This window comes from Passer montanus, unplaced genomic scaffold (assembly GCF_014805655.1).
Source record: "Passer montanus isolate IOZ18808 unplaced genomic scaffold, ASM1480565v1 scaffold220, whole genome shotgun sequence".
Lineage (NCBI taxonomy): Eukaryota > Metazoa > Chordata > Aves > Passeriformes > Passeridae > Passer > Passer montanus.
This window is the reverse complement of record NW_024366816.1, coordinates 59,604-86,008: the sequence shown is the minus strand read 5'-3', so window position 1 is coordinate 86,008 and position 26,405 is coordinate 59,604. Positions and strand designations below refer to the sequence as shown.

The 26,405-nt window shown below is 46.1% G+C and overlaps 1 protein-coding gene across 2 annotated transcripts in view; it reads left to right on the top strand.

Moving 5' to 3' along the window:
• RUNX1 (RUNX family transcription factor 1) overlaps positions 1-26,405 on the top strand; it is a 171,614-nt gene that overhangs the window by 107,652 nt on the left and 37,557 nt on the right. The window contains exons 5-6 of one of the 2 annotated variants that reach the window (XM_039710047.1): positions 6,147-6,251; positions 25,831-26,022. In XM_039710047.1, the coding sequence (XP_039565981.1) occupies positions 6,147-6,251; positions 25,831-26,022 (297 nt within the window). The remainder of the gene's footprint in view (positions 1-6,146; positions 6,252-25,830; positions 26,023-26,405) is intronic. The other variant, XM_039710048.1, reaches the window with a different exon arrangement.

Sequence of the window (26,405 nt, the reverse complement as noted above, 5' to 3'; positions counted from 1 at the left end):
AGGAAAGAAAAAGGGAAAAGCCAGGACTAACCATGTCCCTGCAGGAATGAGCTGCTTTTCCAAAAATATTGTAAAAAAAACCAAAAAAAACCAGGATTTGGGAGCTGTGGAGGAAAGGAAATCAAAAAGCCATGTTCATGCAGGAATGAGCTACTTTCCCAAAAATATTGTAAAAAAAAAAATCAGGATTTGGGAGCTGGGAAGGAAAAGGAAGAGGAAAATTGAGGACCAGCCATGTCCCTACAGGAACAAGCCACTTTTCCACATTTTTCATGAAAATAATCAGGATTTGGGAGCTGGGAAGAAAAGGAAAAGGGAAAAGCCACAACCAGCTGTGTCTCTGTAGGAATAAACTGCTTTCCCACAAGTACTGGGGAGAAAAAATCAGGTTTTGGGAGCTGGGAAAGAAAGGAAAAGGGAACATCCAGGACCAGCTATGTTCCTGCAAGGATGAGCTGTTTTTCCACCTTTATTGTGACAAAACTGCAATATTCCTGGGGTTTCCAGTTTGCAGCAGGACCCCTCTTGGCCCTGTAGAAATCCAGAACAAAACATTTATTGATTTAGAGCGCTGGAGAATTCCTCTGGGTAAGGAGGTGCTGTGTAAACACTGAGAGAACTTCCTGGAGTGAGAAATGCTCCCAAGGTCAGCTTTATCCTGCTTTGGCAGCAGGGAAGAGGGTGTATTTCCCAAATTTCCAGTTTGACACGTGCTTAAACCTGAAAAAAACCCATAAAAATACACAAACAGCTCCCTGTGAATGATTCACACGGGCAGCTCTTGGAGTCATGGAATGGGTTGGGTTGGGAAGGACCTTCAAAATCACCCAGTGCCATGGGCAGGGTGATTCCTCTGTCCCAGGGTGCTCCAGGCTGGCCTTGGGCACTGCCAGGGATGGGACAGCCACAGCTTTTCTGTGCCCCACTCCCACAGGGAGGAATTCCTCCCCAAAATCCCATCCAACCCTGCCCTCCTCCATCCTAAAGCACTCCTGCCCCTCCATCCCTTGTCCCAAGTCCCCCTCCAGCTGTTTTGGAGCTCCTTTAGGCCCTGGAAAAGGCTCTAAGTTCTCCCTGGTGCATTTTTTTGGGCCACCACCCTCATTTGGGTGTTTGGACCGTTGGTCTGTGGTGGTGACAATTTACAAATCCTCTGCAGCTGAGGTGAATAACAGCTTTATTTCATATTTAAATCCAGTGGCATCTGTGGTGCTGCTGGTAAACAAATCATGTTCTTTTTTTTTTTTTTCTTTTTTATGCCTCTTGCTCCAGCTGCAGTTTTGTTAGGTTTGGTTTTTTATTTTCTTTTGATGAAACAGCACCAGATCAAACATCAGAGGCAAAGTTTTATTCTGTGCCAAACCATCACTGGTGGCTGGAGAAAAAAGCCACCACCTGAGCACAGAATTTTGCCTTGTTCAGGCTTTGAACACCTGCGAAAAACCTTTTACTCCCAGGATGAGCAGCTGTAAATTCATGAACGGTCAAGTGATTTCAGCCCTTCTCAACTTATTGATCTGATTTGGAGGGCTCAGAGATAAGAACCAGCAAAAAAATTTGCCCCAGTGTCTGGGAGGTGAGGTTTGGGAATGGGTATGGAATGTGTGGATGGCATCCTGGAGATGTTTCAATGCAGGAGAGCTCCTGGCTTTGGCAGACAGCCAGGGAGATGCTGTGAGGAGACAGAAAAATGGGGGAAATTGATCATTTAGTGTGGTTTAATACTGGCACAAGGGGGCTAAAAGGTAGAAAATTGATAAAAAACCTCCAAAATAAAATCATCCTGTTTCTTCCTAGAACCTGGAATTCTCTCCTTAACAGAATAGAAATGTCTGTAATGTCATTTGAGTTGCATTTGGGCCTTACATTTCATAGTTTTCCACCTATGTCTTTTGTCCTTGTCAGCACAGACATTCTTGGCTGCTTTCCTTCTTTTTTTTCCCCTTCTTTTTCTTTAATAATTTACTGTAACGATTTTTTAAAAAGAAAAAGAAAAAAACCCAAACAACCAAACAAAATTTAATGGCACAAAGGTTTATTAGAACAAAGCCCAAAGTAAAAGGCAGTGATGACACCAACCTCATTTCTTTGCCTTTTTCTCCCTCCTCCACAGCCAAATTTCTGGAAGTTTCTCTCCATTTTTTCTGTTCCCACTGGGATAACCCTTTATCCATGGATTCAGTGGCTTTTTCAAAGGGTCAAAATTAATTGAGAGTTTCAAGGACAGGGATTTAGGTACTGGACAGGGATCTTCCTTCTTTCCAAAATATAGTTCCTGTATCACTAAATACAACACCTAGACCACTGAAACAGAGAGAGAATTTAAAAATAGACTTTATTTACTGGACTAATCTGCAGTATTGCCACCTTGCTTCCAGTTTGGGGTTTCTTTTGTCAATTGCTCTGGTAGAACACAGAATTCATTTCTTTAGAAGGCTCTGGAGAGGTTTCTATATAGAAAAGAAATGCAGGAAAAACCCCAACAACAATGCAGCAAAACCTGGCCATAATTCCAGTGTACAAGACCAGAATAAAGAAGAAGATGGAGCTGATTTTGGTTTTTTTAAACTATTTATTTCCAGAACAGACTTGATTGAGCCTGTGTGGGGGTGTGACATGGGCTGGAGGTATATCTGCAGATTTGAGATGATTTTAGAGTGTGACATGGGCTGGAGGTATATCTGCAGATTGGAGATCTTAGACATTAATTAGAGATTCCATCTCTTTTCCCAACAGTTCTCACTCCCTGTTTCCTCTGCCCATGCAGCCCCTTTTATTAGAAGTGTTCCTCCCCCTGCAGCCCCAGCTGATGGTGACAGCGCTCAGGGGTGACTCAGGCAGGACACAGGAGCTTCATGTGACCGTGGTGTCACCCAGGATTCATGTTCTCCCCCTGGGTTCCTCCCAGACATTCCCAGGGCAGCAGCTCACCAGCCTCTTGCTCCCTCTAGAGCTCTGCAGGGCGGTCCTGGGGACCACTGGGATCCTGCTGAGGGGAGCTGGCTCTGCTCCAGCCCCTGGAGGGGGATGGACCTGGAATGGGGCTCCAAATTCCTGTATTGCAGTGCATGGCACAGGCAGAGACTATGGTCTTGGAGGTTGGTAATGGAATCATGGAGAGGACTGGGTTGAAGGGACAATATCAGAGAATTCCAGAATTCCTGAGGCTAGCAGAGCCCTCCCAGCCCAGGCAGTGCCAGCTGTGCCCCATGGGCACCTTGTCCCCAGCCCAGAGCACTCAGTGCCACCTGCAGGGGACACCTGCAGGGATGGGCACTGCAAAGCTCCCTGGGCAGCCCCTGCCAAGGCCTGAGCACCCTTTCCATGGGCAAATTCCTGCTGCTGGCCCAGCTGAGCCTGCCCTGGCCCAGCCTGAGGCTGTTCCCTCTTGAACTTCATCCTTTGTTCTTCCTCTGAAGTTCTCCCAGTTTTGCCCAGCCTCAAGGGACCTCCTGAGCAACCCTATAAATGTGGGGATAACTCAGAACCCATCTGAGATGGATTTTGGAAAGAAGGAAGATCCCTGTCCAGGCCCTTCACTTGAGAGCTGGACTGGATGATCCCTGTGGCAACTCTTCTTCTTTATTCTGGTTTTAGAGACTGGAATTATGGCCACATTTTACTACATTTCACTATTGTTGGGGTTTTCCCTGCATTTATTTTCTATATAGAAACTTCTCCAGAACCTTCTGACTAAATAAACTGATTATGTGTTCTAGCAGAGCAGCAGGTGTCAAACCCTAAACTGGAAGTCAGATGGAAATACTGCAGATTAGTCCAGTAAAAAAAAAAAAAAAAAAAAAAAAAAAGTCTGTTTTTACATTCTCACTCTGTTTTAGTGGTGTAGGTATTGTATTTAGTGATACAGGGAATTATATTTTGGAAAGGAGGAAGATCCCTGTCCATTTTACATTTCTGTTTAATTTTCTATTGAAATTTCTATTGAAATGTAACCTCATTTATAGAGCTATCTCTATTTCATTTTCACATTTCTATTTAATATCCTATTTACATTTCTATTGAAATTTCTGTTTAAAATTAGCCTTATTTATAGAGCCATTTCTATTTAATTTTTATATTTGCATTTAATATTCTATTTAACATTCTATTTACCTTTCTACTGAAATTTCTATTAAAATTTTTATTGAAATGTCTATCGAAATACAGCCTTTTAAATAAAGCTATTCCTATTTAATTTTTACATTTCCGTTGAAATGTCTGTTGAAATTTGGCCTAATTTATAGTTATTTCTATTTAATTTTTCCATTTCTATTGAAATTCCTATTAAAATTTAGCCTTATTTATACAGCTATTTCTATGTAATGTTTACATTTGTATTGAAATCTCTATAGAAATTTGGCCTAATTTGTAGAGCTATTTCTATTTCATTTTTACATTTCTATTTAATATCTTATTTACATAGAAATTTCTATTGATATTTCTATTGAAATTTGGCCTTATTTATAGAGCTATTTCTATTGAATTTTTACATTCCTACTGAAATTTAGCCATATTTATAGAGCTAAATGAAGCAAACAATAAAGATGTGTGTAAGGATAGAAATTCCTCACTGGGGAGCCAGGGGGTGAAATGAGGGCGAGGGAGGAAGAACCTCGATTTCCTCACAGCAATTCCTGGTTCCCCTCTCGGGGTGATGTCCCCTTGTCTCTGGCTGGTCCCAGAAATCCCTGCCAGCCCTGAGTCCCCTGAAGATGAGAGAACCATGCTGGAGCTGCTGCCAGGCAATGTTTTACTGCTGCCAAGGCCAGCACCATCAGCTGAGGTCTTCTCAAAGATGCAGAATGTTATTTCTGCTCCTTCACAAATTCCAGGAGTAAATGCAGGGGTGGTGTTGAGTTTTGTCTTCTTTTTTTTGCCAAGGTTGGGATTAAATGTGTGAGAGGGTATTTCTTGTTGGGACTCAGATGTTTGTCAGTTTTTGTCTCTGTTACAGTCTCACAAACCCTGAGCTCTGCACTTCAGTCTAACAAACTAAAAATGGAGCCCTGTCTCTCTCTCTACAAGGCCTTTTGAGACTTGTAAAAATAATAATTATAAACTGTCCAATTAAGAAATGACACCTAAATTATTTTCATTTTTAACCCAATACCCAACCACCCATGCCCGCAATGGGGACTTTTTTATCAAATGACACAAAACCACCCAAACCCATGGAGAAGAAGGTGAAGAAGGAGAAGCCTTTACCCTAAACCCTCCATCTTGCTTTATATCTATTACTGCATTCTAAACCCTTAAACTCTGAGTTTCCCACCCTGTGATATCACACACTTCTATTCAAACTGCACACCCACAATCCCACTTCTCATTCCATTTTGGAAGCTTCTCCAGGGCCTCAGGTCAGTGCAGTGCTCTGTTGGGGATCAGTGCCTGGCAGCACAGAAAGTCTCAAATTCTCAGCAGCCAGGGCTCCAACAGGGTAGCAGAACTTTTCCCAAAACGGAGCCATGCTGTGCACAGAAGAACTTGGAAAAGGCCTTGACAATTTTCTTGCTGAATAATAGAGAAACTGAGCCCTGTCCTCTGCTGTGGCTTCATAAAATGTTTTAATTCTCTGTGGACGAGCTGTAGGGATTTTTATTTTTTGTTTTTTCCATTCCCTTCTTTCTTGGCATTGCAGTAGCAGCTGTTTTTCAGAGGGCTTTGCTCCACAAGATGGAATTGATCTCCTGCTGGCCTCAGCCACGGAGTGTGGGATTTTACAGCCTGCCTGGGGGATCTGAGCACCCACTTCTCTTGGTTTCAAAAGTGCTGCTGCTCAGATTCCCGTGGCAGTTTTGGAAGAGTCAGCCACGATTTCCCAACCTCCCTGGATGAACTCCCTTTAGAAAGCCCAGGTAACACACCAGAGTCAGGAATATCAGATAAACCCTGACTCTTAGGGGTAACCGCCTGTTTTTTTACAAACAGAGTGTAGATGATTTAAATATAAATTAATTTTGTTTCCCCGAAAGCTTTGAGCATTTGCCACGGAGGGAATGAATCCAGCACCAGCATTCTACACCCCATAAAACCTTTCAGTGCCTTGCAGGGTGTTCGAGCTCTACCAGAAACGAGGAGTTTGCTTTTCTCAACACTTGCTCAGGGATTTTTTCTGCTCAGTAACATTTTCTTTTTTTCTATTGCAGGGAAAAGCTTCACTCTGACTATCACAGTCTTCACAAATCCTCCCCAAGTAGCCACGTACCACAGAGCCATCAAGATCACAGTGGATGGACCTCGGGAACCCCGAAGTAAGTGAGCTCAGGAGAGAATTCCCAGAGGGATAAACTGATTTAATGGAGGGGCTCATCCCCATCCACACCAAATCCAGCAGCATGTAGAGAAATGGGAGTGTTTTAAGCTTTCAAATGGGTTTTATCCTGCCTTCCTGAAGTGCTCTTTCTCACTGGTGTCCAGCTGATCCAGTGACTTGCATTTCTGAAATACCCAGCCAGGCCTGGCTTGGCCCAAACCCAAGAGCTGACTGAAGGGATGCTGGGAAAAGGTGGGCAGCAGTACCTGGCACATCATTTCTTGCTTTTCAAATGTTAAGGGCATTTTAAAGCATTGAAAACCAATAGGGCATTGATCAAACCCTTCAGGTTCAGCCACCGTGCAAACAGGAATAAATGCTATGGTTTGCTGCTTCCTGGAGTTCCCTGAGCCTCAGCTGTGGGACAGCTTGGGAGAAGCCATTGATTTGCACAGACAGCAAATGCTTTCTTTCCTTTTTTCTTCTTTTTCTTCCCTTTTTAAAAATAATAATGCACAAAGAGGAGCTGAAGGATTTGATGCTCCCAGAAAATGCCCAAGCCCTGCCCAAAGGGGGTTATTTTGTTCAGGTGCTGAGGGCAGTTGTTTCTCTCTGGCTGAAATGGGAGTGAGGGTGGAGCAGATGTGCAAGGAGACATCACAGAATTAGGGAAAGGTTTGGGGTGGAAGGGATCTTAAAGATCATTTCATTCCACCTCAGTCATCTTCCACTGTCCCAGGCTGCTCCAGCCCCAGTGTCCAACCTGGCCTTGGGCACTGCCAGGGATCCAGGGATGGAATTCCATCCCAGCACCTGCCCACCCTGCCAGGGAACAATTCCTCACTCCCAAGATCCCATTTAACCCTGCCTTCCTTCAGTTTGAAGCCATTCCCTGTGTGCTGTCCCTGCATCCCCTGGAAATTGTCTCTCTCCAGCTTTCCTGGGGCTCCTGCAGGCCCTGCAAGGCCACCCTGAGCTCAGCCCAAAGCTTCTCCTGTGCAGGTGAACAATGCCAGCTGTGCCAGCCTTTGCTGCCAGCAGAGCTGCTCCATCCCTCTGCTCATCAGAAGCAATCCTTGGCCTCAGTCACCACCCCAAAGGGGCATTTGCATATTGTTATCAAAATGTAAATTGAGGTTTGGGATGAGTTTCTCGCACCCCTCCCACACTCTTGGCAGAAGTTCTGGATGTTGCTTAAGTGGAATTGTCCCGGGAGAACACAGCAGCAGGACTCAAACACCCTCCAGGGAACGAGACTCACAGCTTGGGGCTGCTTACAGGAAAGAAATGTTTCATCCTTCAGCTAAAATAGCTTAGAAAACTCAGGTTTTCTTCTGGAGCCTTCATTTACCTGAGTTGCATCATGATCCATGTTTTTAGTGGAAAATTCTGACATATTTTTTCGATTTGAGGACAGGCCTTAAAACAAATACTCTGTCAGAGTAAAGCTTCTTATTTATTTATTCTTATTTCTTTGGTTTGTTGTTTGGGTTTTTTTAATTTAAATTGTGGTTGAATGGTCCCTGAAAAATATCCACAGTGAACCAGGCAGCTGTGCACATAAAAATATATATTTACATATGCAAATTTAAGATTTGCATATGCAATTACCTGGGCATGCTCACAGGTTGCAGACAATGAATAAACTCTAGTTCTTTGAATATGCATCTGTTTGAAACAAAATCCTCCTGCAGGCAAAGCTTCTGTTGGAAATCAATCCTACAGTTGGTAGAAGAGTTAATATTTAATGAGATTCTGCATTTTAAGAAGGAAGTGGAGATAGGATCCACACGGAAGCAGCGCTCGGATCTGCCCGACCCAAATGCATGCAAAGGCTTCCTTGGAATTCATATCCCTTGTTTTAGGGAAATGAACTGCAGAGAGAAGGAGGTTTGAGGCACCTCATGAGGAAAGGTTGGCTCCCCCCAGCAGGAATTCACAGCTTTTTTATTGCTGAGTCACTCATGACACAGCACAAAGGGATTGTGGGATCATGGAATGGTTTGGGGTGGAGGGGATTAAATCTTGTCCAGCCCCACCCCTGCTATGGCAGGGACACCTTCCACTGTGCCAGGCTGCTCCAGCCCCAGTGTCCAGCCTGGCCTTGGGCACTGCCAGGGATCCAGGGGCAGCCCCAGCTGCTCTGGGCATCCCCATCCTCCCAGGGAAAGATTCCTCATTTCCAAGATCCCATCCCTTCCCTCTGGCACTGGAAGCCATTCCCTGGGTCCTGGCACTGCAAAAGGGAGAGGGGCTGAGGTAAAATCCAGGTCTCTAAAGGATTTTTCCAAGTTCACAGGACAATGCACCAGGCCATGAATGGGATGTGCCAAAACCACAACAGCCATGGCACGACGTTTGCCTGGTGTGAGGATCAGGCAAAGGATGAGAAAAATGCTTTGAGGGGAGAAGGAATCACAGGTTTAAACAGAAAAGCAGCCAGAGAATCCTGGAATCCCTGAATGGTTTTGGTTGGGAAGGGTTTAGGGATCATCCCATCCCACCCCTGCCATGGCAGGGACACCTTCCCCTGTGCCAGGCTGCTCCAGCCCCAGTGTCCAGCCTGGCCTTGGGCACTGCCAGGGATCCAGGGGCAGCCCCAGCTGCTCTGGGCACCCTGTGCCAGATCCCACCCAGCCCTGCCCTCTGGCACTGGGAGCCATTCCCTGGGTGCTGTCCCTGCATGCCCTGGAAATTGTCTCTCTCCAGCTTTCCTGGGGCTCCTGCAGGCCCTGCAAGGCCACCCTGAGCTCAGCCCAAAGCTTCTCCTGTGCAGGTGAACAATGCCAGCTGTGCCAGCCTTTGCTGCCAGCAGAGCTGCTCCATCCCTCTGCTCATCAGAAGCAATCCTTGGCCTCAGTCACCACCCCAAAGGGGCATTTGCATATTGTTATCAAAATGTAAATTGAGGTTTGGGATGAGTTTCTCGCACCCCTCCCACACTCTTGGCAGAAGTTCTGGATGTTGCTTAAGTGGAATTGTCCCGGGAGAACACAGCAGCAGGACTCAAACACCCTCCAGGGAACGAGACTCACAGCTTGGGGCTGCTTACAGGAAAGAAATGTTTCATCCTTCAGCTAAAATAGCTTAGAAAACTCAGGTTTTCTTCTGGAGCCTTCATTTACCTGAGTTGCATCATGATCCATGTTTTTAGTGGAAAATTCTGACATATTTTTTCGATTTGAGGACAGGCCTTAAAACAAATACTCTGTCAGAGTAAAGCTTCTTATTTATTTATTCTTATTTCTTTGGTTTGTTGTTTGGGTTTTTTTAATTTAAATTGTGGTTGAATGGTCCCTGAAAAATATCCACAGTGAACCAGGCAGCTGTGCACATAAAAATATATATTTACATATGCAAATTTAAGATTTGCATATGCAATTACCTGGGCATGCTCACAGGTTGCAGACAATGAATAAACTCTAGTTCTTTGAATATGCATCTGTTTGAAACAAAATCCTCCTGCAGGCAAAGCTTCTGTTGGAAATCAATCCTACAGTTGGTAGAAGAGTTAATATTTAATGAGATTCTGCATTTTAAGAAGGAAGTGGAGATAGGATCCACACGGAAGCAGCGCTCGGATCTGCCCGACCCAAATGCATGCAAAGGCTTCCTTGGAATTCATATCCCTTGTTTTAGGGAAATGAACTGCAGAGAGAAGGAGGTTTGAGGCACCTCATGAGGAAAGGTTGGCTCCCCCCAGCAGGAATTCACAGCTTTTTTATTGCTGAGTCACTCATGACACAGCACAAAGGGATTGTGGGATCATGGAATGGTTTGGGGTGGAGGGGATTAAATCTTGTCCAGCCCCACCCCTGCTATGGCAGGGACACCTTCCACTGTGCCAGGCTGCTCCAGCCCCAGTGTCCAGCCTGGCCTTGGGCACTGCCAGGGATCCAGGGGCAGCCCCAGCTGCTCTGGGCATCCCCATCCTCCCAGGGAAAGATTCCTCATTTCCAAGATCCCATCCCTTCCCTCTGGCACTGGAAGCCATTCCCTGGGTCCTGGCACTGCAAAAGGGAGAGGGGCTGAGGTAAAATCCAGGTCTCTAAAGGATTTTTCCAAGTTCACAGGACAATGCACCAGGCCATGAATGGGATGTGCCAAAACCACAACAGCCATGGCACGACGTTTGCCTGGTGTGAGGATCAGGCAAAGGATGAGAAAAATGCTTTGAGGGGAGAAGGAATCACAGGTTTAAACAGAAAAGCAGCCAGAGAATCCTGGAATCCCTGAATGGTTTTGGCTGGGAAGGGGTTTAGGGATCAACCAGTGCCACCCCTGCCATGGCAGGGACACCTCCCACTGTCCCAGGCTGCTCCAGCCCCAGTGTCCAGCCTGGCCTTGGGCACTGCCAGGGATCCAGGGGCAGCCCCAGCTGCTCTGGGCAGCCTCTCCCAAGGCCTCACCTCACCCTGAGGGAAGAGTTTCTTCCCAAATCCCATCCAACCCTGCCATCTCTTTAAACCATTCCCATTTTCCTGTCACTCTTTGCCTGCACTCCCCTGTGCCAGGCTGCTCCAGCCCCAGTGTCCAGCCTGGCCTTGGGCACTGCCAGGGATCCAGGGGCAGCCCCAGCTGCTCTGGGCACCCTGTGCCAGGGCCTCACCACACCCTGAGGGAAGAGTTTCTTCCCAAATCCCATCCAATCCTGCCATCTCTTTAAAACCATTCCCCTTTTCCTGTTACTCTCTGCCTGCATAAAAAGTCCTCCTTTCCTTTTAGAACCTCTGAGCACTCCCTGGAGCCCTCTCCTCCCCAGGCCCAACACCCCCAGCTCTCCCAGCTTTTCCAATTGTTCTATTTTGTTCCCTTCATTTCAAAGTCCTCAAATTTTACTTTTCACCAAGATTTCCAAATCATAACCATGACCACTGTGGTGTTTTTTCCCTAAATTCCTTTGATGGAGACATGGATTGGCTGGAACTGTGGTGAGCCCTGTCAAACCAGGCTTGCCATGGCCTGAAGGGATTTAGAAGGATATCAGCCTTCTTGGACTGGGATGGGAATCAAAACAAACACTGCTGGATTTGAGTGTTTTCCTTTCAATAATCAATATTTGGGAACATTCCCCCAGATCCTTGACTCACTCAATCACCTGGACTGAAAGAATTCCAAATAGGCCAAGATGTGTTTTCTCCTGGTTCACCAGAGATCTGTGGAGCAATGGGAACCAAATGAGATCCTGCTGTCTTCCAGAGATCTAGACAAACCTGCTGAGCTCCAAAACCAACTCCAACAACAGTTTTTGATTAATTTTCTAAACCCAACTAAAACAACAATTTTTTGATTCATTTCCTTCATGGTTTTGATGGTTCTCACACAGCCTGGATTCCAATAAGTGCAAGGGGCCAGGGGAAGTTCAGATTAAGGATTAGAAACAATTTTTCCCTGCCAGAGTGGTCAGGGGATGAACTGCCCAGGGAAGTGATGGAGTCACTGTCACTGGAATTGTCCCAGAGAAGTCTGGGTGTGGCCCTTGGGGACCTGGATTGGTGGTGCTGAAGGTGGGACTGGGTGATCCTGAGGGGCTCTTCCAATCTTTCTGGGATTCTATGGCTTTTTTGGGCTCTCTGGGATGTGTGGAGGTGACAACAGGTGACAATACCACTGTCACAGGGCCACCTTTGCTCTGCACAAAGGCCTGTGGACATTGTTCCTGCACATCCCATCATCCATGGTTGCTGGGATGTCCAGCTCTTTGGCCAGCAGCACGTCTAAATTTTCTCTCCAAATTGTGATAAATTCCCATTGGTGGGAATTTCACATTTTCCTTTTTGTCCCATTGGATTCCTGTCTTTTCCTACCCAGAGAAAACTTCTCAAGTTGTCACAGCTCATAAGAGAGCCAAGGTACTTAAAAACCTGGCCCTTCCTCCCCTGCTTTCATTATGGATTTTTAAAACCTCTTTTGAACTGATCATTTTTATTCCCCTTTTCTGAATAAATGTTTATTTTAAATTATTTTTTTCTGAAAAGAAATCCTGCTGCACTGTCAGGGAGAAGGGCAGGATGACCTAACCCATCATTTTCTTCTCCAACTTCTCTGATTCTATGATTCATAAAGCAATTTCTGTTTTTATGAGCAAGGTCCATGGGGAAAATCATTAGCAGAAACCAGATCAAGAGTAGTGCTCCTGATGAAAATACTTTTGGTTAGGAAACTTGGTAGAAATAGTCTGAGTCCTAAATTAAATATTTCCCTTAGGCCATTTGACCTACTGTGTACATCTGCTGAAAAATTAGGTTTTTTTCTTCTTTTGACTGCTTTTTTCTGCTTTTCCTCATTGAATTGTTTTAACCTACATAGCTATGAAAAATTCACTCATGGCCCAGATGCCTGAAAGTGATGTGAAAAGAAAAGGCTACACGGATTTAGCCTAAAGTTAAAATGGGCATTAAATGACATTACTCCCTGTTGGATATGTAGTTGTCCCAAATACTTTTGGAAAAAAAAAAATTATATCCAAGAGTGGGATGCTGAGGGGTGTCGACAGAGGGAATATTTTTGATGAGCAGGAGTTGAGAAGGAGCCTAAAAAGCTGCTGGTTCTGTTCTGAAGGAAATCTCGTCCTACCTGAGGTCATTTTTAGGGAAACCTCAAGAAACTTTTCCTAATATAATAATAACAAAAGTCAAACTCTTCTCCAAAAAAAACCTTTTCATTATTTCAGTGGGCTGAAATAATATTAATGCCTTTGTTTCTTGCTCATTTTCTGCTGCAAGTACCTCATTTTGGAAGCTGAGGCTGAATTGTACCTAAATAACAACTTAGAAACTATAAAAAAATGAACCATTTTGCTATAGGAAAATACCCAACATTTACAATTCAGTGGTGGATTAGGATTAAATTTTAGTGGAAGGATTCAGATCCTGGAGTTACAGGGGCTGAGTTACTTAGGAGAAAAGACATGAAGGAGGTCCCAGCCCAGGGAGGAGCTGGAGCTGCTGCAGAGAGCCCAGAGGAGGCTCCAGGATGAGCAGAGGGATGGAGCAGCTCTGCTGGCAGCAAAGGCTGGCACAGCTGGCATTGTTCACCTGCACAGGAGAAGCTTTGGGCTGAGCTCAGGGTGGCCTTGCAGGGCCTGCAGGAGCCCCAGGAAAGCTGGAGAGAGACAATTTCCAGGGGATGCAGGGACAGCACACAGGGAATGGCTTTAAGCTGGCCCAACCCAAACCATTCCATGGTATAAATTCTGTACAAAAGCAAAGTCACCTCTTTTTCAATACATGCTTCCATTTTTAATTTTTTTTAAATTTTGAAATAAAAAAAATTAATTACAAATCTCTGAATTCTAACAGATAAAGGATCTCATTAAGGAAAGACAGGAATTCTTGATTTCAAGGCCTTTTATCTAGAGATAAAAGTGAAATGTGATTATTTCATGGCACTCCTCCAGCCTAAACTTTACTAAGCCTAAGCTTTTTTCTCAGGTTTTCTTCCTTATATCTCATCTTACCCTTCTCCCTGACACTTTACAGCCATTCCCAATTTTTCTGTCACTCCATGCCCTGGTGAAAATCCCTCTCCTACATTTTTGTAGCCCCTTTATATATTTAGGGAATTTAACTGGTTTGCAATGCAAAGGAATGTTCAATTTATAAGAATTCCTGGCACAGAGGGGTGCAGAGGAGAAAGAGGATCCTTTCTGTCCTGTCAATAAGTTCAACCTCAGTAGGTTTTTAACACTCCCATCCTTGAGGATTCATGGTGCAGACATTCCTTTCCCATATGGGGTGGGATTTTTTTCCCTGGCATTCATCAGTGTCTCTGCTGAGGCTGGAGTGTTGGGATTGGGTGATGTGAGGCAGGGAATTTGTAATTTATTTAGTTCAATGAAATGGTCAAATACGTGGAGCAGGAAACCTGGTGACAACACTGCTTTTCTGGGAGTGCAGTAGATCCTATAAAATTGCTTCCCAAATAATTTGGGGTTTTTAAAATTAAACACAGAAGTGCTGACAGGCTAAGCCCCTTCCTTGAGAAATCAGGGACTTGGGAAGCCAAAGCTGCTGCATGGTGGGTTAGGAATGAAGTCAAGTCTGACCCAGTCCTGCAGAAATTATTTCAACCCCTTTTCTTAGTCACTTCATCCCACAGTGCTCTTTTCACCCCTCTTCAATTACCATGATTTTCAGTCTAATAATTTTGGTGACCCTCCTTGATGTCTTTGTGCTGAAATCAGGGGGAAGGGCTCTGAACTGTGACAAAACCAGAATCAGCTGAATGTAGATTATTTCTGAACGTGCCTCACTAGGCTGACTTTCTCTTGCCAACTGCACTCTCTACAAAGGTTTTGTAGCTGTTAAAAGCAGCGAACAGGATGAAGATCTTTGGGGAAGAGAACATCATTCCATAGGAACAGGAAAACGTGAGGGAAAAAAAGATTTGAAGCTGAGGCTAGGGCTGGGAGAGGATGGGCCTGGAGTTGGATCCCTCAGTGGAGGTGCCTGCTGTGGGTTTTAGGGAGTTGTTTTGTGGAGTGGAGGTGCCTGCTGTGGGTTTTAGGGAGTTATTTTGCCTTTCCCCTTCCCAGAAGGAGATTTATTGGCAAAGCTGGGCTGTTGGAGCATGAATCCCACTGTCCCTCAGGACTGGCAGATGAGTTTTCCTTCAGAGTTTTCCTTCCCTCTGTGAGCTGATCCCTCCTTCCTCAGCTCCTCGGGGGGCTGGGAGAAGGGAGAGGGAAATTTTCACCCCTCATGGAGAGCTCAGACACTTCTGTTTGCTAAAGAAGATGTTAGCAGTGCAGGGTCTTTTTTAAAGCCTCAAGTTTTTTGAGGAGATTCCTTATTTAGGAGTTCCCAAAAACACCACGTGTGTAAGGGAAAGGCTGGAGGAAGCTATGTGGCATTTTTCAGTGAACAGCTCCTATTTTCTTCTTGAAATACAACTGCAAAGAATGAAAATCTGTTGGAGTTCTGGCTGCTGAGAATTTGAGACTTTCTGTGCTGCCAGGCACTGACCCCCAAGAGAGCACTGCATTGACCTGAGGCCCTGGAGAAGCTTCCAAAATGGAATGACAGAAGTGGGATTGTGGGTGTGCAGTTTGAATAGAAGTATGTGATATCACAGAGTGGAAAATGGTGTGCAGTTTGAATAGAAGTGTGTGATATCACAGAGTGGAAAACTTGAAGTTTGGGGCTTTAGAACATAGTAATATATATGGAGCAAGCCAAAAACTGGCAAAAATCCACCTGCACTGCAGTTCCTCCCAGCTTTGCCTGCCCTGGATTATCAGCTGGAGCGTTCCCTCCTTGCAGCCCCACACAAAACACCACAGGCTTTTGCTTCATGATGGTGAAGAATGGAAAAAAGGCTTTACTTTGGCTCTGCATCTCCATTTGTGCTCCTGCTCTTTGGGAATACTGGAATGGCTGCCCGGGGAGGGGGTGCAGTCCCCATCCCTGGGGGTGTTTAACAAAGCCTGGATGTGGCACTGGGGGCCAGGGCTCAGTTGAGCTGTTGGGGCTAGGTTGAGAAGAATGGAAAAAAGGCTTTACTTTGGCTCTGCATCTCCATTTGTGCTCCTGCTCTTTGGGAATACTGGAATGGCTGCCTGGGAGGTGATGCAGTCCCCATCCCTGGGGGTGTTTAACAAAGCCTGGATGTGGCACTGGGGGCCAGGGCTCAGTTGAGCTGTTGGGGCTAGGTTGAACTCGATGGTCTTGAAGGTCTCTTCCAACCCAGGGATTCTGGGATTCTGTAAATTCTGTGGAATTGCAGTGAGGAAATGCATTTTCTCCCAGTGATCATGAGAAATCTCGCTCAGGCTGATCCTGTGCCTGTGCTGTGTGAGGGTGTGCAAAGCAGGAGGGACAGAATGCCTGGGGGAGAATTGTGTTCTTCCAGTGCCCCAAGGGGCTCCAGGAGAGCTGCAGAGGGATTTTTCGCAAGGCAGGACACAGGGAATGGCTTTAAGCTGGAGGAAGGCAGGGATGGATGGGATATTGGGAAGGAATTGTTCCCTGGGAGGTGGACAGGTTCTGGAATAGAAGCTGAATAGATCCCTAGAAGGGTCCAAGGACAGACTGGGATAGCGTGGGATAGTAGACAGTGTCACTGACCATAACAGGGATCTTTAAGGTCCCTTCCAACCCAAACCATTCCATGATTCCATGAGAGGCCATCTCAGCTCTTCTTGGAATCATCAGGGCAGGTGTTTTTCCTACAAGGACACAATGTCCTCATAAATCACTTAAACACATCCTAAAGAGACAGAAGGATGGGAACATCTTCCCTGCCTTCCTTAATCATGGAACAGAATAGGAACAGCATGTAAAAATGGGAGGAGGCAGCAGAAAGTATTTCCCTCGTCATAAACAAAACATGGAGACATTTTAATTTTATTTTTCTAATAGTGCCTGACCTTTGTTCCTTTCTATTTCCCTTGAGTTTGGAGCTCGAGTCCATCAAGCCCCACTTCCACCAGGCCACCTTCTGGGGCTGACCAGTCCAGAAAAGCCAGGCTGTGTCACAACCCTCAGCACATAAAGCTGCAGGAAAGAAAAAAAAAAATTTATGGGACAGTGTTGATTTAATTATTAAGGATTCTGTTTGTCTGATTCCTCCCTCCAGCCAGCACCACAGGCTGTTCCTCATTACCTGCCCCACGTATCTTCCCAATCTCACCACAAAGAGTTTGGGTTGACCACACCACTTCCCTCTTGAAAGTTAATCCAGTTTGACTCACCCTGAGCAGCTCGGGCTGAGCCAAGGAAAACAAGGCAAAGAATAACCTGCTTGTATCCACTTTGGAAACTTCTCAGAGGCCCTGCTTTCAGAGTGCTCCACAGTAGCTCACTATATCTCCCTGCAGCTGCAGAGAAAATCAGGGAAGCAAAAAAAAAAATAAAGCCCAGGCAGAGCCACGTGAAATTTATGAGTTCACAGTGCAGCGTTAGTGCAGAGGAGGAACCGACTGATTAAAATAGCCAAACTCATTTCTGTGGAAAACCAGGAATTTTCAGCTATTGTGTGGCAGCACTAGGCACTGGGTTTGGTAAAAGCAAAGGTCTGAAGTTCAAGGGAGTGTGTGTAGCCCCAGTTATGCTCTTTTCTTGGGCAGGAGCAAAACTCCACGTGGTCAAAGTATGAGCAGTCAGCACCTACAGGGAGTAAATTGAATTTGGTGTTGCTAAATTGCTCTGGTTTATATAAACACAGGCACAGGACCTGACATTGAAGGTGCAGGTGCCTTGTTCAGCCCTGGCTGAGGGTGAGTGATGGGGACCTTTCACTGCCTCGAGACATTCATGATGAAATGTTCCTGTCTGAGCAATTCCTCTGCTGTTTGTACAACCATTGCCCTGTTTGGAGTCACTGCAGAGGTGACAAATGTCCTCACCCCTGGCTTTTCCTGCTCAGTGTCTTGGTTTGAAAAGCCAGGTGTCTGCTAAGGAAGGAAGGAGCCTCCCTTGAAATGGAAAATGTAAACCCCTTCCCTCCGAATTATTATAATTTTGAAATTAAGGGGCTCTCAGGCAAAAATATGGGAGCAGGAATAACAGTTCTTTAGTAGGGAAAAAATAAAAGTAAAATAAAAATGCAGGAATACAAACCAACACTGCCAGAATCAGAACATGCCCTGTCCCCCTGTGTGTCAGGGTGGTGGCACAGTCCCATCCCATGGGGGCTCAGCCCTCCTGCAGTGCCAGCTGTGCTTCTGCTGGAGCAGGGATCCTGCACAAGGCTGCAGTTTTCCTCTGCAGCTCCAGGGCTGCTGGAGATGGGCCTGCTCTCCCTCTGGGAATGCAGGGCAGGAGAAAGCTGCTCCTCTGGGAATGCAGTGGGCAAAGGCTGCTGTGCTGTTCCAGGCTCAGATTGTATCCAGGTAGGAATGCTTGGCTCCTGCCCTGGGCGGAGCATCTCCCCATGGGATGCTGGAATTGGATCAGCCCTGCAGGGACACTCAGTGGCCATGGACAGCAGAGATCTCCTGGAGGGAGGATTGGCTGTGGGAGAGAGAAAGAAAAAACTGCCCCATGAACAGCAGAGAACTGCCCCAGCTCTGACAGATGGAAATTGAACACACACCCCCATTTCCAGCCTAAGGCACTCAGGATGAGGGAGGGGCTCCAGAAATGTGATTGAAGTGCCTGAGCAAGGTCTCTGTGTCCAGCAGAAACAGAACCTTCTCCCAAGGGCTGCTCTTGTACCTCGAGTCCTGGGGCAGTCTTGGGTGTCTCAAGAGAAGATCAAAACCTCTTGGAGAGTGTCCCAAGGAAGTTCTGAAGGTGGGAAAGGCTCTGGAGGGGCTGAGGGCATTGGGTTTGTCCTGTTGGAGCAGAGGACTCTTAGGGAAGAGTTCCATGGGGCCAACTCCTGCTGGAGCTGTGCCAGGAGGGATTTAGGTTGGATTTTAGGGAAAGGCTCTTCCCCAGAGGTGCTGGCACTGCCCAGGCTGCCCAGGGAATGGGCACGGCCCCGAGGCTGCCAGAGCTCCAGAAGCCTTTGGCCAGCGCTGCCAGGGATGCCCAGGCTGGGGTTGGTGGGATCTGGGCAGAACTGGAATTAAATCATTCTGTGGATCTCTCCTAACTCAGGATATTCCAGGATTCCACATCTTTTCAGCAGCTTCCCCTTGGAGAGAGGAGATTTTTTGTGCCTGTATTTTATTTTTTTCTTGGTTTCTCCTTGAGCTGGTGCTGGGCTGCTTGGGGCTCATCCTGCACCTTCTCTCTCAGACAAATCTCCAGCTCTGCTGCCTCAGCCGTGGCTGGAGGGGATTCCTGGAGCACTTTGGGAAGATGCAAGCCAGAAAGAAACAAAAGAGGCTTTTGGCAAAGCATTGCTTGGCTTGGGACTCATTCAAACATTGACAAGGGCTTGGGGTTTGGAAGTTGACATGGGGGAAAGGGAAAAGAAAGCAAAGGTTGTAATTTTACAAACTCATTTAAATTTCATGATCAACTTCTTCCCTCCAAACCCCAAACGCTCCATGACTTTTACTTCACTGCCATGACCTAATTCCTGGGGTTAATTCCAGGCAATAATTACACTTCCACGAGAGGGAGGGCACAGATTCAGCAGAAGCTGAGGTGGTTCTACCCAAAATAATTGTGGTTTTAGTGGAAATACACTCATGATTTGCTGTTTGTACCTCACAGGCCTCACCAGCAGAGCTGGGGGAGAGGAGGAAAAATTCCTGGCTCTGAAATGTGTCAGGATTTCTTTTTGTGGATTTGGGAGCTTGGGATAGACCTGAGGATTTTGTGTGTTCATCAGGAGGAGGGAGAGTGGGAGACACCCTGGAGAGAGGGAAAGCAGAGCCTCCACTCATCCTTTTTCCCAGGAAAGTTCCCCTGGAGCTCTCCTGACACAACTGGGCTGAGTTTCAGTGATGGACAGGGCTCCAAACCTGAAATTAGAGCAGAAAATTGGAAAATGGAAGCCCAAGGAGGGCTTGGAGTCTCCATCTCAGGAGATATTCCAGACCCACCTGGATGTGGTGGTGTGTCAGCTGCTCCAGGTGGCCCTGCCTGCGCTGGGAGAGCTCCAGAAGTCCCTTCCCACCCGGAAAATTCTGGGATTCTGTGAGCTGAAGTTCATTTTCTAGAATATATCAGGCAAGAGGGTCTTGATCTGGACTCTCCCACCTGCTCTGGTTTGCCCTGGGACAGAATTTCTTCTTTTTACAAATTTTCCTCTACCTGTGTTTTTAAAAAAAATCTAAAATAATTTAAAATTATTTGAAAAAGGGGAGCTGCAGAAAAATATCTTGTCAAAGTCTTGTTTAACTGCTATGAAAACACATAGGGAAAAAATTCCAGGACTTCCAGAGGAGGTGCAAGGAGGTCTCTGGGGTTTTCCCAGGTAAAATAGGGAGAGCAGGAATCTGTAAATCCTGGTTCACCTTCTTGGTGTCACTGCCCACAGAAAAATGGGACCACTTGGTGGAAAATTGAAATGCTCAGCACAGGATTGGACCACAAATATCATTTTACCTGCAGTTATTCCAAGGGAAGAGCAGATTTTTCCAGCCAGGCTGAGCTTTGCAGGGGAACTAGGAAGAGAATTCTGCTGGAAGGGTTTCCCAGTGCCCCAGAGCTTCTCTGGATCAGCCTGGCCATGGGGTCAGGGCCTCATTCCCACATTTCCCAGCCCCAGCACTGCTCCTGCTGCTCATTACAGACAGGCCATGAGAATATTATAATATATAATACATAATACATAATATAAAATAATATCTATAATACATAATGTGTTATATATGTTATACTATATAAAATATAATAATATATAATATACAATATACAATATACAATACATAATATGCAATATATAATATATAATATATAATATATAATATATAAGGAAAGGTAAATGTTCCTTGGCATCTGCTTTACCCAATTTTGCCTCTCTGAGCCTGAAAGCATCTAAGAATTCCTGCAAAAATCCCCAAAAAATTAAAGGAAAATTCAGTATTTCAAAGGAAGTTAAATGTTCCTTGGCCTGTTCTGCCTCTCTGAGCCTGAAATGATCTAAGGATATCTGCAAAAATAAATTTTTTAAAAATCAAAGGAAAATTCAAAATGTCAAAGGAAGGTAAGGATTCCTTGACCTGTTTTTGCCTCTCTGAGCCCGAAATGATCTAAGGATGCCTGCAGAAATCCCAAACAAAATTAAAAGAAAATTCAAAATTTCAAAAATTCAAACATTTCAATTTCACTTCCTTGGCCTCTGCTTTACTGAGTTCTGCCTCTCTGAGCCTGAAAGCATCTAAGGATGCCTGAAAAAATAAAATTAAACAACAATTAAAGGAGAATTCCAAATTTCAAAGGAAGGTAAAGGTTCCTTGGCCTCTGCTTTACCCAGTTCTGCCTCTCTGAGCCTGAAAGCATCTAAGGATGCCTTAAAAAAAAACAATTAAAGGAAAATTCAAAATTTCAAGGGAAAATTTCAAGGAAATTTTATTTCTTTTCCTGCACTTGTGCATCCCAGCCTAAGCCTCCAATTCCTACAGACCCAGGGGCTGCCAGGGCACTTTGCTGCTGCCATTTCCCCATCCCCAATGCCAACATCTGGCTGCAGGCCAGGGCTGAGTGTTCCAGGGCTCTCACAGGCTGTAAAACTGCATTTCCCTGCCATTCCATAAAATTGCATTTCCCTGCCGTTCCATAAAACTGCACTTCCCTGCCATTAAAAGGGGAAGCACTTTCATCTTGCCTCGCTGTCAAAGGCTTGGAAGAGCCTGTGCAATATTCCATGGCAAAAAAAATATTCCATGGCAAAATATTATTCCATGTCAAAAAAATATTCCATGTCAAAAAGTCCTCCTGACCTCACTCAGGCAGCATTTGGAAGGGATAATCTAAAAAAAAAAAAAAAGTCAAAAAGCCCCCAAATCCTGTGGTTTAGCCAAGCTGGCTGCATGTCCTGTTTATTGCAGCATCCCAAACACCAACCCTGCAAGCTGAGGGGGAAAATGTTCATTTTTGTTTTCTCTGTTAATTGATCCTTTTCTCTGTTAGTTGATTCTCCTGCAAGCTGAGGGGGAAAATGTTCATTTTTGTTTTCTCTGTTAATTGATCCTTTTCTCTGTTAGTTGATTCTCCTGCAAGCTGAGGGGGAAAATGTTCATTTTTCTTTTCTCTTCAAGAGAAAGAGTTTTGGTTTTGGTTTGTTAATTTGAGATTTTACTGATTTTGAGATTAATTTATAATTAATGTATTAAGGAGTGTGGTGGTTTGGTGTTGGTTAATTCCTAATGTATTTATTTTTTGTTGTGAGCTTTAGGATTAGGAGGAATATAAAGCAGATTTAAAACTTCAAATGGGTATAAAGAAAAATTTATTAAGAGTAACTAAAAGAAAAAGTAATAAGAATTTCTCTGTCTCTTGATCCTTGTGAAAAATCTCTGGGGACACGGGGAGGGGAAGAAGGCGGTGGTTCCACCTCGTGTAAGCTCTGTGCCAAGGTTTTCCTTCAACAGCTGGAAGTTTGAGTGATTTTCACCAAGATTTGTGGCCAAAGTGCTTCAGCAGAGCCAAAGCAGCTTCCAAACACCTTCCTGCTGCTCTTTTTCATCCTGGAAAAGGGAGCTCTGGGCTTGTGGCCACCTCACGGGGCTGGCAGCAGAGTGGCTGTCACAGGGTCACCTCCTGGCCCTGGGCAGGGCACCTCATTCCTCTGGCATTCCCTTTTCCACCTGGAAAAAGGGTTAATAACAGTGCTGCCGGTCCCAGAGGTGAGCTGAGGATATTTTGTCTGCTCCAGCAAGGTGTTTAGAGGGGAACTTCAAAGCACAGCTAATAAACACCAAAATACAGGTCGCCCTCACAAAGGGCTGCCTGTGCTTTGAGAGTGGCTTGGGAGGAATATTTATATTTGTTACGTTTTTCTGACACACTTCTTCACTTCCCTCCTGCAGAGCTCCGGTGCCAAACAGGTTCTGTGCAGTCAGAGGAGGAGAAATAATAAATAGATTTTTCTGGCTGGGGACAGGGAGGGTAAAGAGGCACTTTCGGAGCTGCATCTTGAGGTGACAATTGCCTGGCCTTGATTCTGAGTGCTTCCCACTTAAAATTAAAATGGAGCCACACGAAAGCAGCAGAGTTCTCCTGAGGAAGAACCTGTTGGTGCTGCTCTTTCTCCCAGATGGAATTTCCACAAATTTCAATGGATGAGACAGATGTTGGCTGTGTCCCTTCACTCCTGGGAATCCCAGGATGTGGAAAAGAGCCCACACAGGAGGCTGGAACACCCCCAGAATTGAGACTGATGATCTGGGGCAGCACAGGAAGGGTTAGAGGATCCCAGTTTTGCTCAGGGGATGCAGGGTATGAAGATATCATGGAAATCAGGAGGAATTTTGGACATCAGGAGGTATTTTGTCCCAGACAGGGATGTTAAAGGTTCAGATGGGCTGCCCAGGGAGGTTTGTAGTGCCCATCCCTGGAGATGTCCAGCAGGGCGCAAGGAAGGGATGGCACAGCTGGGACTCCATGGGACCCTGGATTTCCAACCTCAGGGATTTTGGGATTCTGTGAGACAGGCAGAGATCCTCCCACAGCCTGGAGCAGCCTGGCACTGCAGGGTCAGGAGAGGTGGGAGGGGAAGGGGGGTCAAGCTTGGCCTTCCCGCTCTCCTGTAAAAACAGGAGATGTCTGAGGAGGATCTGAAATCAGGAATGAACGCCAGCGTGGGGCTGCAGCTGGAAGGATGTGGCTCTTGACTCTGCCAGCCCTGGGTTGATCCTGCTAGAGCTTAAAATAATCCCCATGGATGAGGTATTTTACACATCTTGTGTGACTCCACATGTTGGCATTCACATCCAGGGTCAGGAGCCCAAGGCTGGAGGAACTTCCAGCTTTTCTTTGCTGACAAATGCAGCATTTGCTCCCGACCAACCAGAATGTCAGATAAAAGTCCTTTTCATCTGTCTTCTCTTCTCCCCTCCTTTTTTGTTTCTATTTTATTTTTTTTAAGCCCTAATGGGTCTCTTTAATGATGAAACCGCTGCTATATAATATGTCTTTTTATATTTTAATTCCTCCCCCTCCCCTTGGGATAATTTACAGCACAGTGTGGAATCTGAGACAGTTCAAGCTGTGCCAAAGGGCCTGGCAATGGGAAGAAATGCCGAGCCACTGAGATTTGGAACCATAAGACGAGTTATAAAATTTAATTTTAGAAATGCAGCTACTGGGAACTGCTTTTAAATGCACATTTTCCTTTTAGTGCATGAAATGGGCCTGTGTCTTGATTGAGCTGTCAGGGTGGCTTGAAAGAGTTCTCTGTGGAGGAAGGGGCCTACAGGGCTCTGCAGAGAACTTTTTGCTGCTTATTCAGTGATATTCAATGTTGAGAGAGGGATTTTTAGGAATTTTTATGGATTAAAAGTTAAGGAGGGGGAGTGTGGAATAAGGAACAGTGGATAAAAAAATAAAATAATGCCTACTTTTTATAAGATCACAGAATGGTTTTGGTTGGAAAAGACCTTAAAGATCATCCCATTCCACCCATGCCATGGCAGGGACACCTTCCACTGTCCCAGGCTGCTCCAGCCCCAGTGTCCAACCTGGCCTTGGGCACTGCCAGGGATCCAGGGGCAGCCCCAGCTGCTCTGGCAATTCCATCCCAGCCCCTGCCCACCCTGCCAGGGAACAATTCCTCATTCCCAAGATCCTATCTAACCCTGCCTTCCTTTACCTTAAAGCCATTCCCCCTTTTCTTGTCACAAGTTCCTCTGTTTCTTCAAGTAGAACAAGTAGAAAAATGAAGATGTTTGAGCTCTGGGCTGGAGATCTGGGCTGCATTCCTGGCAGGACAGCAGGAAAGATAAGGCACAAAGATCCATGAGGCAGTGGATGTCTTCAGACAAATCCAATGTGCAGAAATAATGGAATCATAGAATAGAACCATGGAATATCCTGACCTGAAGGGACCCCAGGGATCATCCAGTGCCACCCCTGCCCTGCCCAGACCATCAACAACCCCAGTCTGGGCATCCCTGGCAGCGCTGGCCAAAGGCTCCTGGAGCTCTGGCAGCCTCTGGGCTGGGACCTTTGAAAAGTCTGGGAGAGCTGGGATTGTTCACCTGCACAGGAGAAGCTTTGGGCTGAGCTCAGGGTGGCCTTGCAGGGCCTGCAGGAGCCCCAGGAAAGGTGGAGAGAGACAATTTCCAGGGGATGCAGGGACAGCACACAGGGAATGGCTTCAAACTGAAAATTTACAGGTTTAGATCAGATATTAGGAACAATTTCCTCCCTGGCAGGATGGGCAGGGGCTGGGATGGAATTGCCAGAGCAGCTGGGGCTGCCCCTGGATCCCTGGCAGTGCCCAAGGCCAGGCTGGACACTGGGGCTGGAGCAGCCTGGCACAGTGGAAGGTAGAAATGTGTCACCTCAGTCCTTCCAGCTGAATCTGGATGTGTCCTCATTCTCTGGGACCTTCCCTGTCCCATCCCAGCCCTGGAGCTTCATAGGGACTGTGCTCCAAGGGCTGCTCTGGGACATGCTGGACCCTGTAATTCCCACACGGTCATGCCAAGTCCTGTGTGCCCTGCTGATGCTCAAAATTCAGCATTTCCTGTCTTGGAGCTGAGTATCTGATGGGACTTCACGTTCCTGGAGCTCCCAGTGGCACCAAGAGAAACTTCATTGTCCCAGTTCCAGTTCTGCCAATGTTTATTTCCCATTCCTATCTATAAAACCATTGCAAAAGAACCCAAAACCACGATTTGATTTGGTTTGTTATTTTCCAGCCCTGTAGCACTTGTCTGGTTGTGGTGCCTGGTGGCAATCTGGGATGGAATTTTTCAGGAGTTATCCCAGTGCAGGTTTAGCACAGGGGCTATTTCCTCCTTTTAGAAACCACGGGAAGGGTAGAAAGGCCCTGAAATTTTCGGTGGCTCTGGTTCTTCAGCCCTGGGCACACCTCAGGCTGCCCCACAATAAGACTGCAAAGCTTTAGAGGTGATTTCACTTTCATTTCAGACAGTCCCAGATTAGGACCTTCACTAGCAGATCAGGAGTTGCAAAAACCAGGAAAAAAAGTTTAAAATAAACCAAAACCAACCGACCTCATGTACCAAGTGAGCTTTTCTGATCTTTTTCCCCCCCCTCCCACACTAGGACATCGGCAGAAAATAGATGAGCAGACAAAGCCCGGCAGCTTGTCCTTTTCTGAGCGCCTGAGCGAGTTGGAGCAGTTGCGTCGCACGGCCATGAGGGTCAGCCCACACCACCCAGCCCCCACACCCAACCCTCGAGCCTCCTTGAACCACAGCACAGCTTTTAACCCTCAGCCTCAGAGTCAGATTCAGGGTAAGTACCCAAAATCCTCCCCCTGCTCACCCACCTCCATCCCTGCAGCCTGTGGGGGCTCACGGCCCTGTTGTGGTTCCATCTCTTTGGGGCTCTCCTTGGAGATCTTTGACACATGAGAGTGTTTAAGGAGTGAGAAGAGGAGTTTTTTCATTGATGTTTGGCTTTTGGGAAGCCTGGATGTTTGAGTTTGGGAATTTGAGGATGTTTTAAGAGGTCCATTCTAATCCTCCTTGCGCTCGCCCACCTCCACCCCGCGGCCTACAGGGGCTCATGGCCCCACTGTGCTTTTATCTCTTTGGGGCTCTCCTTGGAGATCTTTGTCACATGACAGTCTTTAAGGAGTGAAAAGAGGGGCTTATCAATTAATGTTTGGATTTTGG